The sequence below is a fragment of the Eutrigla gurnardus genome (assembly GCF_963514095.1).
Source record: "Eutrigla gurnardus genome assembly, chromosome: 4".
Taxonomy (NCBI): Eukaryota; Metazoa; Chordata; class Actinopteri; order Perciformes; family Triglidae; genus Eutrigla; species Eutrigla gurnardus.
Window position 1 is genome coordinate 23548280 of NC_139918.1, and position 18526 is coordinate 23566805.

The following is an 18526-nucleotide window of genomic DNA, read 5'->3' on the forward strand; positions in this document are numbered from 1 at the left end:
TTTATAAAAATGTGTTGACCTGATACTAAGCCATTCGGCTGATAGCGGCTATCTTGACTAATGTTGACCATCGCTAAAAATGCTTCTGAGGGGGGATTTGGCTGGATGTCATGGAAATGACCTCGGGTGCATTTCACTCTGAAATATTGCTTTAAGTTGAGAGATTCATAGTAAGAAGCTGCAACCTTTTAAAAAGAAAATCGACTAATCATTGCAGCTCTGTATGACAGAATGCCGTACATGACGTATAATAACAAAACAAACATCCTTATAAGGTGCACCTGTGCAGTCTAATGCAATCCATTACATCGGTTCTGCCTTAAATATGCTTTTATGATGCCGATTATGTCCAGATTCAATTTATTCAGAATCAAATTGTATGTTTTAGCACGGAGGTCATAATTAGTGGTGGTTACTAGACTGCATTGTATCAAGTCCAGTGCAACAACAGCGTTACCTATGATTTAAATACAATACAAACAATGAGTGAGGATATCGTGAATGCACATTTCCTTTACAACTGCCAAAGGGAAGGTATGAGGTAGAAGCGACATTGATTTCTATGTTTCATGCTTTTGTACACTCAATAGGAAATAGGCCGTTATCTTTTTTTTTTCTAAATTGCCAGTAATTGAGCTGTATTTCAAAATAGATATTGCGATTCACAATATAAAACACAAAGCTTTCCACTTCAAAACCACCGCACTGAAATCCAATTCATTTCACAATATATTTGGATTCCCCACTACACAGTTTGAAGGATGAACTGAAGCTCGGCGTAGAGACGACAACAAAAGAGAAAAGGGGAAAAAAAAGAGAAGTTGTTATTCCGCCTCAGTCTTCACATGAGGCTCTTTCACCGTTTGATTTGCCAAAACAAATGTGTCCCAAAAAGAAAACTAAATAATCAAGTTAATCCCAGCAAATCTCTTTGTTATTCAGCAGGTGCAAAAAACCCCAACACCACAGGTACACCATAGATGAGCTTCTTTATTGGGGTCACACACAATGTTTTACAGGTAAGATTTAAATAAGTTTCAGGTTTGTACATCATCACAGACACAGAACAGGGACTTCAATCACCACACGCCACTTAGCCGAAAGCACAACGGTCCAATCAAGTAACATCGAGGATCATTCGGATGCAGACTGACGGAGGAAACGACACTGTTTGATTTTTTTTTTCCCCAATTCATTGCACAAAATGAACAGCGGATTATTAAAATGGCAAAGAACAATGTACACATGGGACACACTCATCCGCACAGTAATACACAAACACACACACACGGGAGCAGCTCAGCTCCGGGCCGCCACAGCTGGAGCTTGCTGCTGATCGGTGGACTGGAGTTGCCTGCCCAGATACTCCCTGTGAAACAAAGAACAATAAATTAGCCAACAGAAACCCACTTAACGCTGAAGTACATGTGCTTTTATTCATCCACCCGATCCGGCCTCCAAAAGCCTTTGAAGGATTGGTTCGACATTTTGGGAAACATACTGTATTTATTTGCTTTCTTGCCGAGTGTACGATAAGAAGATTGATAGAAGCTACAGCCAGCAACAGATTAGCTTAGCTTAGCATAAAGACCGGTAGCAGGGAGGAAAAGCTAGCCTAGCTCTGTTCAAAAGGAAAAAAGTAAGTGAACACATAGACGTGAGAGTATCCATCCATTTAATGAAATGTGTTTCACTTCCCATCCAGCTGATTAGTGAATAGAATTGGGTTCTTGTCAGCATAAGTGATATTTTCGTTTTCAGAATGCAATCTCCTGACCCAGACATGATGTAAATGTTGAAATAAAATGCCATTATTTTGAAAGGTCCCACTTCTCCTTCAGGTTTCATCTTGGCAGTAACATTTATCCGATATATATGCTATGATATCATCGAACTAACCTTACTGCGACCAGAAATATCAATTGTCTCTCACAGAGCTAAAGATTGAAAAGGCTGGCCGATACGTTCTGACAAGAGGGTTTAAGCTCCTGAGCTTCACATAAATGTCAGCTTTTAAGATGAAACAAATAATCTAGCATTGAAAATCTCCACACGTCGCCCAAGTTGTCAGCGATACCGTTGTCTGCAAATCGCTGCTATATGTATTTTCAGAATCCCGCCAGGGAGTTAATAAAGGCAGGTGGCAGTAATAGGAAGGGATAGCCAGAGTTATAAAGTCTGAGTGATCCTACACAGCAGGATGAGTCCAGCATATTAAATGCAGCAAGATATTGGTTATAGGGTATAGGGCTATATAAGGAAATAACTTCTATTACAAACAAAATGCAACTGAATAATGCAAAGTTTAGACGTATTACATATTCATATTACAATGTGATTCATCATCAATCTGAAATGGGACAATGATCAGGTTTATAAGACGGCCCCGGCCAGTGAGTCAATCTAAAGCACGATAAATAAAAGAAGGACAAAGCATCAGAAAATAATCCTCACGACTCATTTTGAATTTGAAAATGCAATAAACAGAAGGTAGCCTGTGATGGCGACTGACAGCCAAAGGTCAACTCTTCAATTATAGTCCATCACTACTTTAAGTTCCACAAACATGTCAAAGAAAGCAACTTTTCAAAGCAGACTGAAGGGCAACATTATAAATACAAGTAGTTTCTGCGTTCACACATTCATCCGTGCTGTTGTCATGACAGCAGGGGCCGTCAGTAATCTCCGACGAGAAGATCTTCTCATGGAAACAGCAGCAAGGCAACCCACTCAAGGTTACAGTGGGTGTGGTGCCCTGCTTTTCTTTCTTTCTGTTTTTTTTTTGCAGCTTCAGTATTTTCCTCATTCTTGCGGCAGCGATCACACGTCAGCGATGTGTTTATGCGGCACATTATCCAATCGGACGAAACAACCTTGTCAAATAAACCCTTCAAAAACGAGGTTCTGTTGAGTTAAACAAGCTGACGGAAAAGCAGCAAACACATAACAGAGAAAACCGTAAAGACCTATAAAATAGGAGAACAGATGAATGACTTCCGGTGTGATTTGTGTGCTGTTAAATGTCACGCTGCTGCTTTCAGGTCGCTACAAAAACACGTTGAGTGATGAAACATCCAAATCAAATCAACTTTGTGTCGACTATAAAGGCATTTGCTGAATTTTTCCATCAGTTCCCACTCAGACTAAAATTCATACGCAAGTTTAATTCCTGCTTTTATGTGTATGCAGCACTCAGGTTGTTCCTTTATTACCTGCATGCTTTACGTCAGCACTTCATCTTTCTTCCCATTTTCCCTCATTTTAATTTACCACCATCTTTCTATTACTTTACTCAGATAAATAAAACAACATGAGATATGCTTTCTGGGAATCAACGTATGGCCAAATACTGTATATGTATACTGTATATGTATATTTTCTAAAAATAAACTTCTTTCTGGATTTTTCAGTCTGCAAGATGTTATAGATTAAAAAAAACAAACAAAAACATCTTGGACGGGAAATTAATCTGCTTTTCTTGCTTCATATTCACGGAAACGACTGAAACCCTTTTGTGCTGCAGTGGATAAATAAACTTCTGCCCACACTTCAGTAAGCAAACAGTTTACACGGAACATTACGGCCACTTAGATGGGAAAACAGCACTACACTACGATAATAAGACAATACCTCCATCCACAGTTGCTCGGGGAGCAGAGTGCGTTCGAGATAGTGGCCGCAGAACAAACACATTTTCACTTGTTGCTTGATGATAGTTAGTGTTTCCAAGCAATCCAGTAGGAAGAAATAACACACAAAGATGATGGGCATGTTAAGTGTTTAGGCCTGGAGAAAATGTGAGGAATGGTGCCTTAATTTTGAAGCTGAAGTATTGACCAGCACTCCAAATGAGAGTGCCGGAGAGAGGATGTTATATACGTACAAACACAGCGACGCAACCCGACAAAGCTCTGCACACACTAAACCATCGTAAACATTTATCAGCAAGCAACTGATTAACAGCATCGATTTAAAACTGACTTAATGCTCCACAACGGCAACAAATATCCATATATAACATAAAACAGTCAGTCAGTTAGCTTGTTGGTGAGTCGTGACCTAAATTAAGCAACAAATACTGACAAATGGTGTAAATTACAGTTCTACATACATCTCACATGATTCCCAACAAATCTCCACCCAACTTCAACGTAAGCAGACATCTCATCAGCCAAATGAAAATACCTACGAGGGTTTGCAAGGCCTTCAACCACTTGTGTGCACATGGAAGTGTAAAAGGTTAAGGTTTTTCCTCATGACAACATCTGAACGGCATCATTGAAGACATGAATGTGTTCATACCAGTTGTGGACCATGAGCTTCTGCACGGCCAACAGGGCATTGTAACGGACTAGCTGGTCCTCGTGGTGCATATGATTCATCACCAGCTGTTTCCCACCCAGCTGCTCAATCACGCTGAAATAGGAGGAACGAGAGGAACAATGAGAGAAGGCCTTTATCCACACAGAAAACCAGTGCTATTTTCCTCTTTTAGGTCACGCAGCACTCCGACAACCAGGTAATTGAATGCAGCCTGACTGAAATGTTCTATGTACTGTAATCTCATGATGGGTCACTGGCCTCACAAATGGACATAGTGCTTTGAAGAGGAATAACAGGCATAACGCGTGTGATATGGTGGGACCACAAAAAATAAAATGATGTGAAATTACAGAAACACTGGTGCCGTTATCAGCTTTGGGTAAATTTGCAAACAAAATATAGAATAATTTATAATATAATATTTTACAATGTTTTTTTTTTTTTACAGAAACATCCCTTACCGCTTGCCGCGTGGATAATGCCGCACATACTCTCCAATATCGTGAGCTGCCACTGCGATCACTTGAGGATCATCAGAAACCTCCAACAGCCTCGTCAAGATCCTTTTTGAGGAAAGGCAGACAAAAGGAGAGACATTTGAATGGTGTGGTACGTCTGCAGCGAAGGGCAGATTCCATGAGACCTTGTTCACTCTGAAAATCCCGTATTACTCAGATGCTTCTAGGCAAATAAATATATTAGCAGAGATTATTTTCCCCTAACGGAGGGTTGGACGTAGAATTGCCCTGATCCCTCTGAAAGCCAAGGTTAATGTTACTATCAAGCCAAACTCTAGAATCCAAATCCAAGGACAGATGGCATTTGAGTGACACCTTTGGGTTCAAAGTAAAAGAGGCTACTAAAGATAAAGGAAGCCGAGATGAAAGCTGAGCTGTGGTTACACTTTGTTCAATGCGATCATGCCAGCATGCATTGAACAGACTGGTCTTTATACTCCGTTCTACTGATTGGATCTTGTTAGCATTCGGATACGACCGGCCAGACCACCTGATGAGGTGTCTTGGCGAGGCGTGGACCACATGTGGCCACAAATAATTAAACGTAGGTCTCACATCACCCCCCACTCCTCCACAGGAGCGAGAGCAAATGGAAGAGAGGAGGAAAAACCGAGGTTGGACCTTCTGTCTGAGACGTGTTACTGCTGATGAAAACACAACATTTTGTGATTTTTCCCGCTTCAATTTAGAAGCTTTTAAATAATGGAGGACTTTAATTTCTTAAAAATTAAATCTTCCAACATAAGGTTTTACATTCATTTAATGAATCTGTTTTAAATTGATATCTTACAATGTATTTATATTGTATATTCATATTTTGATTTGCAACTGCACTCAAAGAAGACTAAAAGAAAAATGCACTTGTTAAACTAACAGCCAGCCACCAGCTGGCGGTCGAGATGTTTTGACCTCACTTTGGGGAGCAGCCGTGCTGCCGTTTGTGTGACAGCATGTGAAACTTTCCTTAATGTTGTTGTTGCAGCAGTCCAGAGTAGAAGACTGATAAACTGTACGTGAAAGGCATTGAATGCAGGTGAAAAATAACCTTATTTTAGAGCCAAGATTTGTTAATTAACAGGATTGAAGCACAACATAAAAAGCGAAAGCAGCGCCCAATCAATGTCATTTTGGGTAAAGTTTTGGTAAGTTTGTATTTATATTTTTCTTCTAGGAAATGTACTGCGGATAAGGATCAATGTATTTTAATGCAAAGACTAGTACATTAGCAGGAATGTGGAACAGCGTCATTGTCCCTAAAATCAACGAATCATCGTGATCTCAATACTGATCAAAATAATTGCGATTAGCATTTTGGCCATAATTGTCCAGCCCTACGTCTTAGCGTATGACGAAGCATATTTTTTTGTCCAATGTCCCACTGCAACTCCTGCTTCCTCTTACTTGAGAAGTTCGTAGTTCTTCTCGTTCAGGCGGACGGCGTTCTCCCGCCAGAACTTCTCAGACTTGTGCACAGGACTCCATTCCAGGCGGCCGGACTTGAGTTCAGAGCTGTACTCATCAAATGAGCTGTACATAGAAAAGTACATAGAACATGAAAATTACTAACATTTAAGAGGATAATACAAGGTTCGCTTTTTATTTGTCCCTCGGCAAAAACAGCCGGTTTCATTCAACCCAACCCGTACTTTTTTCTAATCTGCTCTCTGAAGCAGAACTACTCACAACTGAAATCGAATGGTTTGTCGTCCATGAAACGGAATCGACCGGGTACCTGAGATCCTGCACACTCTCGCCCAGCTTCTCTAGCAGGAACTTAATGTCCTCGGTGATGTCCTCGTCGTCGTACTTCTGCTGCTCAAGGTTCTCCAGTTGCTTCAGGACCTTGCACTGAATCATGGCCAGGGCGTACTCCTGACGAGTCTCCCTCTCAGCTGACTTCTCCAGAAGATTCTGTCAAAAAAAAGAAAAGAAAAAGAACAACGGCGTGAGGAACATGTGCTGCCTATTAATGACTTCACTCATAGGTGAGCAATTCACTTGGGTAATTAGATATTCAACACCTGAAAGAATACACCTACTCATCGCACATTTAAATCAATGATTGAATGAGAACATTCCAAAGTCACTGCAGAGCAATCAGGAGATGAATCGACTCGTTATCGTCAGCATTAATACATTTTTTATATTATCATATCTTGAGTGTATTTTTGACTTGAAAGAACCTGTGTAACGTGAAAAGGTTGTGGGTATTAATTTACTAGGAAAGAAAAATTACTTTTTAAATCATAATATAAACTGAAAAACATACTGTGAAAGAGGGTTTTATCCCAATCATCCACTGCTAATATGAAACAACATTATTAAAGTTATGCATTTCTTCTGAGGTGAATTTGATAATATACTTTTTAAACTTGGATTCAATTACAGGTGTTGTGAGTGAGGTGTGATGGGGATGAATGCAGAGCTTTTAATGCAACATAACACAATGTACAGTATTGTAAAAACAATCTGTCACAAAATATCTGGACAAAGAAACTAATGGAGAGAATATTCTGGGAGACATTTTGGAGTGACCCAAAAGAAAAGTGACGCCAGCAGCAGGACTAACAGACGATTGATCAAACGCCTCGGCCACCATTGAGGGCAAATCCACAGACAATTCTCAGATATCTGGCAATTTATTTATTGCAAAAAAATAAATAATATAATGCACAAAATCCCTCTGAAATAGAGCAAATAGGCCAAGTCACAGCAAATGTTTAGATCCTTGGAAGGAATACGGCTAAAACTATTTTCATGTATTCTGCGCTCAAATTTAAGTGTTTTTTCAAAAAAAGTTTTCAAAAAGTTTTGAAAATGTGTTCGAGGAGTCGCAGATGGTCCGGATCATTTAAACCACACTGCTAGTCCCACGTGGAGAGCAGAATCATTTGCATAATAGGACATTTGGGAAAACAGCAACATGGCAAACAATGGAGTATTTTTGTAAAAAAAGTAAAACTACGACCGTTACATGTGAAAATCCCAACATCCTCAAAATATATAATGACACATTCCACTTGTTTGTTGGTGAGGAACAATGTTTTTGTTGCTCACTCTACGTCAAACACCGCAAAGTAAGTTGAATGACTCTTGGGAAAACACACTCGAGGTCCAGACGTTTCGGAGTCTCCCTTCACTGCCTGCCATTGCTTTTAATTGGCTAGAATATAGGAGTCGAACTAAACTGCAAAACTTCCCTCACTAATTAAAAACTGAGCCCACCCCCCCCTTTTTTTAAATGGGTGAATTCACAAACGCTTGATGTGACAGCCCTGCTGGCTTGAGAGGCGTGATGAATGAGCTGTGGGGAAATTCAGTGCAGGAGCAACATGTAGTCTGTTGAGAAATTCCTCATACAGTACAACATATCCTCTCAAATTTGGTCTCAAACCAATTTCTTTCAGTAAACAAAAGACAACAAAAAGGTAGTCCATGAGGATAACAGATGCCTATTAGCTGAGGTTACCGTGACAATGAAATACTGATTGAGACTAGAATACAGAGAAACACAAGCGACCTTAAATACCTTCTATAAACTTGGGTTTGAAAATCAGCTTCCCTCCACTAGTGTGTCGCTCATGTTTTAAACATGCAATCAATGGCATTCACCACACCATTGTGCTGTGAGCAAGGTCGCTGAGGCTGTGTGGTGTTGCATAGGGCTAGAATATCACTGAGCTTTTTCATTTTTAAAATTCATGTTTCTAGGCTGTAATTCTTTTTATTTTGTTTGGCCATGTTAGCGCCGAAGTAATGATTACGTTACGTGTTAGCTGGAGGCAAAGCTAAGGAAAAACACACACAAATCACCCCAGAAGAAGCTACATCACCTACCAGAAATGTTATTTTGCTGTGTTGTACGGTGCCAGAAACAAAGGAGTAACCTCAAACTTTAAACTGTATAGGATACCTGCTGTCAATGCCAAAAAAAATAATCAAAGAAACTATGGTTAACCGCTGTAAGACAAAAGGATTGGACTGAGGTGATCATCAAAAATGCTGGTGTTTGAAGGACACACTTGCAGGTAAGGTTGAGCCTTAATAAAGCATTGGTTTATAAGGCAGTTTTTTCTTAAATTTTAATTCATGACTCGTTCTTAAACCGCCGAAATGTTCACATCTGTGTTTTTATCTCGATGATTCCCACATCTTTGTAAATTTAAAGCGTCTTTGCAAGAATGAAACCATTTTTTAGCCGTTTTTAGTCTCATACTTGTCAAGCAGAGCGCCACCTGCTGTGCCCAAACACATCCAGCGTCTTTTCAAGGTGGCGATTGAGCGCTCTGGAGCGAGTATGCAAGTAGCGCTGATTGAACGACACCTCCTGGTGATTCTGAGGTTTGGTGAATGGTGAAAGCTGACCCCGCTCCGTCATTTTACGTGTCCTACCACTTCTTGGCTGAGTTGCTGTCGTTCCCAATCACTTCCACTTTGTTATTATCCCTCTGACAGTTGACTGTGGAAATTTCCCGACTGGAGTTGTTGCACAGGTGGCATCCTATCACAGTACCACGCTGGAATTCACTGAGCTCCAGAGAGCGACCCATTCCCATGTAGAAACCGTCTGCATGCCTAGGTGAGCTGGAAGTTATCACATTGACTTTCAATGCATTTCCCAAATGTTCCACACTTGTGTTGGTGCCTTGTCAGACTCACCAAGTCCCTCCAGTATAAAAGCACCACAGCATGTGAAGATAAATGGGGCCTCTGTGGTTCTTTTGATTTTGTCGGTGTGCAGTATGGGGAATTGATATCTGGCACGTACGCCAACCAACAAAGCAAGTCCAGAAGGCAGCTCTTAATACTACATTACATATTCAATGGCTGTTTTCAGCAATCACAGCAAGTAGATGAAAGGGCAGCATGATCATAAATTGTATTTATGTATCATTTATGGGCTTTGTGTTTTATTGGTAGCCTCATCTGTTTAAGATAGTTTAGTTGTCGTTTCAGTTTGCTTTCGTTGAGATAAAGTATATAGACCAATTTAAATGCAAATGTTCAACGTGATGTGTTGAAAAATGCACACCGTCTTATAACGATATAAAAGTGTTGGCATGAAATATGACCTGCAAACTTTTGCAAGCAATTTTAGAACTATTTGATAGCTATTGGGACCTTTGTAGGGAGCCCAGAGAGGCCATTCAGAGAAAAAAAAAATATATATTGAGGCTGCTTTTTACTACATTGAGCACACAATATATAACTTGTTCCCACGTTTTAATTAATTTGTGGCCACGAGATCCAATTAGCTCCAATTTAGTTTATAGCTTAGTATAGTATAGTAGATTTTATTTGGACATGGACATGACAATGTCATTGGACGAACCAGATGCATTGTTTACAGTGTATTAGCATAAATGCTAGTTTACAACACCTGTCCACAGGAGGCTTTTCAAAAACAACAAAAGAAACTAAACAAGACAGAAACAAGATCAAATACTGATAAAAAACTGATACTGATAATTAAAAAGAGTAAAAATGCAGTATACAGTAGAGTACAGAGCAACAATATAATGAGTCGAATATATCTATAGGCTACGTAGGGAAAAACAAAGGCAGCATGATCAAACAATAAACCAGTTGTAAATTATTTGTGTGAGCACTGTGGATTTGATTTGAGCCGTTGTTTAAGTTCTCTGTTAAAAGTGTTGCTGTTAGTCTCTAGTTTTAGACTAGTGGGCAAGAGGTTCCATAGTTTTGCCCCCTTTGCAGAGAAGACAGACTGACCGAAAGATGTCCTGTACATGGGAACAAGACAATCACCATTGATGGAGGCTCGTGTATTTGCCCGACGAGAGCTCTGACGTCTGATGGACAATTCAGACAACAGTGGTGTGACATGGTTATTTACACACTTGAAAAACAATTGAAGATTACTAAAATTAATAAAGTTATCAAAGGTGAAAAGGTTGTGTTTTTTTAGAATGCCGCAGTGATGCCATCTCATGGGTTTCCGGTCCATGACTTTTATTGTCTGTTTGTATATGGAAAAGATAGGTTTTAATGCAGTAGAAGAAGCTTGTGACCATGATGTGATGCAGTATGACAAATGAGAAAAAATCATAGCATGCATAAATAATTTGGCCGTTTGACATGACAAGTCCCTTCTTATGAAACGGAAACAGTTTAGATTTAGTTTTACCTTTTTTGCAACATACTTAATCTGCGTAACAAATTTTAAATTCTGATCCAGGATGATGCCCAGATATTTTACTTCATTAACTGATTCAATTAATTCATTTTTGATCCGTACCTCGAAAACATCGGTGATAGGCCTATTACGGATGGAGAAGCACATAGAGACGGTTTTCTTCACATTAATGGTCAACTGAGACAGCTCAAGCCATTTTGAAATGCTGAGTAATGCTTGTGTCAGGTGATCACCTGCTAAGCTGGGTGTTTTACTGGACACATGGATAACAGTGTCATCAGCATACATTTGACAGTTGGACCCCAGACAGCAGTTTGGTAGGTCATTGATATACATAGAAAACAACAGTGGACCAAGTACAGACCCTTGCGGTACACCCATGCTGTTGGCACGCAGGTGGGACCTGACCCCATTGACCCTGACACATTGCTCTCTCCCCTCCAGGTAAGATGCAAACCACTGCAGAGCTTCTGATGACATTTTGAACGATTTTAACTTGTTCATTAGAGTACTGTGGTTTACCGTGTCAAAGGCCTTTTTTAGGTCTAGGAACACTGCCCCAACAACATTTCCTTTATCCATTGGAGCTTTATTTCATCTGTTTGATGCTTTCAACACAATAAAAATGTATTTAATCTGTTGCCTTGTTTTTTCATGTGCTACTATAAATGCATACTAAGATATATGTATAAAAACATCAAAGAAATTCAGTCAGTGGGGTCAAAACCTTTTCTGTGAAAAATGGCATTTCAGAGACACAGACCGAGTGAGAAATTCTCCACATACCCTGAAGGCAGCCAAAATGATTCGAGTGACCTTCTCCTTGACGGACTCCTGGAGGATGTCGGACAAGGCTGGCACTACGTTGTAGCGTCTCAACTGCTCACAGAGCTGAGGGCTGAAGGCGAGGAGCCAAACACAGAAGATCATCTGGTACTGGAGCTGGAAGCCACACTTGTTGCTCAGCACCGCTGTGATGCTTAAAAACAGAAAAACAGAATATAAATTAATAAAAAGAAAAATGCAGTAAGTGCTGAAAAAACAGACCCTCATCTAGATCTACCATCTGTTTACTGGTAGAGCAGCTTTAACAGCAGCTTGCCGGCATGCTCCTCATCTATTATGTTTGAGAATAATGGAAGAGTTACCAAAAAATACAGTACTAATGACCTTAGCTACACAGTGAGTCATACTTTTGAGAAATAGCTGGTAAGTGCAGAGATGTGGCGCTCATGTTCTATATCGAATCAAAACTAAGCAGTAAGGCTGGTTATACAACGCTGTATGAAGAAACAAACAAGTGACATGGGGAAAGATGGTTGGAATAATTCATTATTTTAATAATAATTAACAATTTGACAGTCAAAATTAGGCAAAATTTGCTTTTTCATGTTGTTTTTCCATTCTGTACAACCTACTCCTACTGAGTATTTTAATTTGATTCCAGCACTCACCAGTTGACTCCATCAGCCTCCACCCAGGCAAACCTATACTCATTCACCCTCAGCATCAGCTGAAGGCAGCCAGCCACACACTGGACATACTGAGAGCTCTGCAAAGCACAGAGGCAAATATTTACTCAAACAGAAGTGTGAGCCTTGGCTGTGTAATCAGGAAAACAAACAAAAAAATGTTAGAAGGTCAAGTACAATTAGTGCAGTAGTTGACAAGCAGATACAGCACACATAAGAATGCCAGTCCAAAACTTGCATCACTGCCACCGGTCAAACCTGAGGCATTGCACATGCAGTCTATAGTACGTTACACATCGACACATGCTAGATCACAGACCCCAATAGTGCAATACAGAGCAATAGAAGGGAAAGGTGTCCCATCACACCTGAGCAGAATAATGGAAATTGAGATTAGAGTGGAAGAAGCTGAGAGGAGAAAATAGATCACATTAATCTGTTAATTAACAGAGGTGGAAGAAAGAAGAGGTCCAGCGAGAGGAACAGGAAGCAGTGAGGACAGAAGATTGGGGGAGTGGATGTTACCTGGCAGAAAATGCAGAGGAAAAGATGATGTTCAATTATTAGATAGTGCTCACGTCAATAGATTTCTGAGCATACTTCTCAGAAAAGCCACTCTACGCTCGACAAAGTGGGGGATTAAAAAAAACCAAAAGGTAGGATGCTGCTTCTGTGCAAATGCGATTTCAATTTACCCCTCGTTATTCCAATGGACAGGAAAAGCTGATTATCATGCGCCTTCAGCATTAAGGAGAAGTAGTACTTAGTGCATGCAATTTCTACAGTTAAAGCACAATGGCCGCAAACTCCATGCCGTCTAAATGGAGAAGCCCTCTTAACAGACATAGGGCTCCAACCAATTTGCAATTATTAATGAAGAACTGGAGTGCAAGAGCAGGATGGGAGGGATAAAGAGGGGAAAGAAAAGATGTGGAAGTCCAGTGACACCTGATAGATGCCAGCTTACAAAAACCCCTGACATTTTCTGTTTTTTCCCCCCCTCGAAGCGCCAGGCTGACCGAAGACGCACTTCACTCATACTCACTTCACTGGGGGAAATAGTTCCTGCTCCTGAGCCTGATTCTGGACCTGTACCATGTAGGTTCTAATGAGAGATAAACAAAACAAACAGGGGCACAATTGTTCACAATCCATTGCTTTGAGCTTTGTGGCACTGTACGAGCGGATGCTCACTGGCTGCTGAGGAGAGAAATTAATAATGAATCACAATTTCAAGAAGCGGTTATAGGTGAGGAAAATATTTGTGCAAAAGGCACTGAATGTTTAAAACAAAGATAGACTGACAAAATCATGCTTTTGAGAGAGCTTGCTGTATCAGAATTGAAGAACGTGAAGATGTTTTAGGAACTTGTGTGCAATGCAGAAGCACAAAAGAATCAATACGTTTTATCAACCCACATTTGGGTGCATATGTCCGCCAAGGCAACGCCAGGCCCTACACGGCAGCTTTCATCAGACTGTTTCAAGGTCTGACAGGCCTGCTCAGACTCAATACGAATAAAACACATTAAATTCATTCAGACAAGGTTTCCACTGCGAGGCCAAACAATAGAATTCAATTAAGGGGAAATTAATAGAGATAGAAAGGAGAAATTAGATAAAAATCTCTTTGGAAAAAAGTGAATTAGGAAGGGGGATGCCACTTTCTCTTGAAGCTTAATGTCCCAATATCTAAGAAATTAATAACCCATGACAAATTTAATGAGCAAATTTGTTTCAAAACTCAATTATACAGTAAACGGCGTACACACGGATACATCATTGGATTACTCATAACAAGAGGATGAACTCCAATGAATTGGAACTTTCCAACAGCACAACGATCATAATTCTATTCAAATTAAAATAAGCATAAACTCCACTTCTTTATAGTTAACATGTAACATTTATCTAGAAACGAATGGCCTCAAAACAATACAGTCTGTTGTTTCTTACACATACAAAGTGATGGTATTAAAAAAAGAAAGATAAAAGGCACTGTTAAATTAGAAAATATACAGGTCACATGGCAACATGGATGTTTCTGTTCCTCATGCATTTTATTACTTTTTTGATGTCTCTTTGTCTCACTGACAAAAGCCAATGAAGCCATGTCAGTAATCCAGATACTAAGATTTTTGTATATAACAAGATATTCGAGCAACGCCATTCAGATGTTCATACCTGTGAACTGAGTTGGCTTTTGATCCAGTTGAAGTAGTAGTTCAGATCACTTCCCTCCATCAGATCACGGCCCCAGGCAGCCAGCTTAGCGATGATCCTCGCCGCCTAATAAAAAGGAAGACATTTTAAATTAATATTCTTTCAACAACAGAAATGAACAGCAAGGTCATAACAAACTGCAATGAAAGATCAGGGTATTGTATTTGTTACTGATTACAAAAAAGGCAAGAATGTAGACTTATAAAGTATTTTTTGACAAATCGTCCCTTTATTTGTGAAAATATACATATAGTAAATGTATATTTTCAGCAACAATAACAAATTCATTTGAATGCTTTTGGTGCCCAGAGAGAAATAAAGAATGAACATTATGTCCACCTGCTAGATGCCATCTGGTGGTATTTATTATTGCCCTAACTCACTTTATCAATGTGTGGTCATTCCTTATCTGAAAAGGGTGGCAGGTAGAAATCAATACATTAATTGCCTGTTTTTGAGGAAAACAGAGAAGGTTGCTTTAGAAATGTATCTTATCTGTGAAAATACGTTATTATTTTACAATATTTTTTTCAGCACACTATGATGTTTGATAGATAGATAGATAGATAGATAGATAGATAGATAGATAGATAGATAGATAGACAGACAGACAGACAGACAGACACTCACTCACTCACAATCTAGTGCTGTGTTGCAGGGTCAGCTGGAATTATGATGACTCTGAAAAACATGTATAGTATCGACAAGCCTATTTTTACCATGTGGACAGTGAAGAGGTCCTGACGATTCAGCATTGGAAGGAAGTAGGACCAGGCGGTGTTCTTCGTCTTTTTGGCGTATTCAAAGAAGATGCTGACCCGCTGATGGTTCTCCTGAAACATGCATGAATAAAGATTACAGATGAACTGATTGTAAAGACTAATTTTGTGCACAGCTGTAACAACTGTGGTTAACTGCATGGGAATATTCTCCATCAAGTTAACAGTCAACAGTGTTGAAAGAGTCTGATGTCTTCCTCGTTAAAAGGTACAATCACTCATATGGGATGTCACGATACCAGAAATGTACACATTTCTCTATACCTGCAGAGTGTCATCAATCAGAGTCAGGATGTACTGGACTGTCTGTTCCTTGGATATGTGGGCCATCAGGCTCAGAAAGGTCTTTGCACACTGAGTAAAAACAAAATACATACATATTAAATATAAGAAGAACAGATTTTCTTCCGTTTCAGTGGTCACATGGTAAATTTGCACACTGCCAAAAAGGAAATGGGTCCTTCCACTTAGGTTGAGTTCAGTTTTGTGAATCCAAGAGAAAATAATGACAAAAGAGGCCTGTTTTTTTGCTAAAATATCATTATTTGCTGCTTAGTTTGGAAGGTTGTGAACTAAAAATCAAGTTGAAAACAACTGCAAATAAATCTAAAGTTGAACTGCTGTAGCATGGGTTGGATAAAAATATGAACATACATAAAATGTAAAATACCCAAATACCTGATGTCCTTCATTGGTCAGAATGACCTGTTTCTCCTCAGAGTTGGCCACCTCAAATTTCTTGATGAATTCACAATCCTCTGCCGAGATCATCTGACTCCTACAAGAGAATTCATCGAGATCAACTTTAGCACAATACATGTATACAGCAACAAGGTCAACAGTCAATGAAGAGTGATGGATAATGATAATTCAGGAGGGATTCAAGACATACAACATAAATGTGTCCCAATGGCCCTCTCACTGGAGGAATGGGCTTTGCCTCGTCGCTAGAATGCTGCTTCTAATTGCAGAAGCGGCTTGAACAAAAATGGCAATAAACCTGGACATACCACATGTTCCAGTTAAGATTAAATACAGCCCGGATGTTCCATGGAGAAAGGCAGTTATAGTACAGCCAAACTAAACGAAACAAGGAATCAAGTCATCACATGATTTTAAGAAACGATAATGTGAGTCACAAGTGGGATCTGCTGTATTAAAACATGCAGGCTCAAAGAGGAAGTAGCACCCACGACAGTGAATCACAACACAGGAAGTAGAGCAGAGCTGCTTTAAGATTGACACGATGCACTCGATCTTTAATTATTATAGTGTTTCACAACGATTTATGTAATGAGAGCTTAACCTGTTTGATACTAGTTTGACATGCTGACTGTAAGAAATAACGTCACAAGAAAAATGTGCTTAATATGCATATGTTTCAAGCAAAATGTACAGTTTAACTTCTAAGTCATGCCAAGAAACCTCAATATCATTAGAAGTAAACAACTTGGAGCAGAAGAGGAATATATGTAAAAGAGGTGGACACAACATATTTCAATACAAATTACTCAATGAACCACAAAGTAGAAATAAATCCTTTTAAACAGGGATAACAAAGTTGAATTTGCCACAGAGCCGTGTTGAACTGCATCAGTAGAGGTCAGGTGCACCTTATAGAGTGTCCAGTGAGTGTGTATTGTACTTTTGTAATGTGTACTTACTGCAGGTAGGACTGCCAGTTGACCTGATTGGCCCGAACCTCAGCTGCCTTTGCAGCAATGATGTTGGTGGGGACAGCAGCGTCCACAGCGCCGCGGATATCCATCCTGTGATATATCCACTACAGTACGTGTGTATGAGGAAAAAAACTCCACCTGGATGGGAAAACACCAGAATCAACATCGACATCAGAGGCGACGTGAAAGGCCTGCAAATTGTAGACATTGCACATTAAATTAAACCAGTTATAGCCACCAATACAGCCTGATGCTAATTGTTTTATTAATATCTAATTCAAGAAGGAATGTGGCTATAACTAGTTGGGTTAGCGGTTACACAGCTGTAACCAGGGAGAACGCTGTTACATAGGAATTATGAGCAACAGATAACTTGACATTGAAAACGTGTATAAGAAATATAAACCCTCGAATTTATAACTAAGTGCCAGTTAGCTAGCTAACAGCCAGCCCAGAAGCTGAAGCTAACCCCATGCTAGTTAGCAGCAGGTCATAGATTACTAGCTAACCAATGTCACGGCGTCATGGTGGGTCTTTCCGAGATAAACCAACGCGGCGCATATCCCGTGACATTAAACTACATAAAGACTGTGGCCGAATGTATCGCACACATAAAAAAAAAACAATGTATGACGTTAACAAAAACACAGGTGACGGCACCAGCTAGCAATAATAAACAGAGGATGCTAACCTAAGCTAGCTGCGTTAACTTAGCCTCGCACCCGTCTCGTGAGCGCGTGAACGTGACGACCGTTAACGGGTCATCACGTTTAAATCACAGAATCCGACAGTACGTGTGTGTAGGTATTTTCGTGATGATGAATAACGGAGAGACATGTAGGTGTGTTACTCACCCGGTCAGTGTTCGGTGCAAACAGCTGACTGACTACAACACTGCGTCCGGAATCTATCATGTGACAGTCACATGCTCCTCTGTCTGACGTCGGCAGGAGCTCGAGGAAGCGCTTTAAATGTTAGATTTATTGTTTAAAAAAAAAGTCGTTACACTTCATGATGTATACTTGCTGACTTGTTTCTACTTTTTCGCTCTTACTTTATCGGCAATCATATGTTGTGGTTTCTTTCTTTTGTCAAATACTTATTGTAAGTCGCTTTGGACAAAAGCGTCTGCTAAATGACCTAAATGTAAATGTATTAGCATCAAAATATACTTTAAAGGTACCCATGATGCAGAATGGGCCTAATTTGAATTGGTTTATATGCTGCTTGGGTAGCGTGTAATATCCCCTTCTCTTATCTTATCTTAAACTCCATCATCATTTATTTGTTGATTATATTTTGTATTTTTAATCTGAATCTGCAAAGCAACTAATGTTGTCAAATAAATGTTGTGTTATAACAGAATTTGAAAAGT

At 39.7% G+C, this 18526-nt stretch overlaps 1 protein-coding gene across 2 annotated transcripts; it reads right to left on the reverse strand.

The window, feature by feature from the left end:
- Nucleotides 1-1188: 1188 nt before the first annotated feature.
- Nucleotides 1189-18075, reverse strand: atp6v1h (ATPase H+ transporting V1 subunit H). Of its 2 annotated transcripts, XM_084008598.1 has the most exons (14): nucleotides 18006-18075; nucleotides 17137-17289; nucleotides 16151-16250; nucleotides 15737-15826; nucleotides 15413-15526; nucleotides 14655-14759; nucleotides 13516-13575; nucleotides 12453-12550; nucleotides 11785-11977; nucleotides 6574-6752; nucleotides 6243-6368; nucleotides 4785-4886; nucleotides 4303-4416; nucleotides 1189-1369 (listed from the first exon to the last, which is right to left on the reverse strand). In XM_084008598.1, exons 2-14 carry the CDS (start codon nucleotides 17238-17240, stop codon nucleotides 1300-1302), a joined length of 1455 nt encoding a protein of 484 aa, XP_083864724.1. In that variant the 5' UTR covers nucleotides 17241-17289; nucleotides 18006-18075; the 3' UTR covers nucleotides 1189-1299. The 2 variants fall into 2 exon arrangements, with proteins under 2 accessions (XP_083864724.1, XP_083864725.1); XM_084008599.1 differs by lacking the exon at nucleotides 13516-13575.
- Between the last annotated feature and the right edge of the window lie 451 nt (nucleotides 18076-18526).

What these genes read in the sequence shown, in the direction of transcription:
- atp6v1h (XM_084008598.1), bottom strand. Translation starts at nt 17,240, where the DNA reads ATGGATATCCGCGGCGCTGTGGACGCTGCTGTCCCCACCAACATCATT. An exon ending in GAACTATTTCCCCCAGTGAA is followed by an intron (nt 12,551 to 13,515) that starts GTGAGTATGAGT and finishes TGTGCTTTGCAG; the next exon opens with AGCTCTCAGTATGTCCAGTG. An exon ending in CATTATCCACGCGGCAAGCG is followed by an intron (nt 4,417 to 4,784) that starts GTAAGGGATGTT and finishes CTCCTATTTCAG; the next exon opens with CGTGATTGAGCAGCTGGGTG.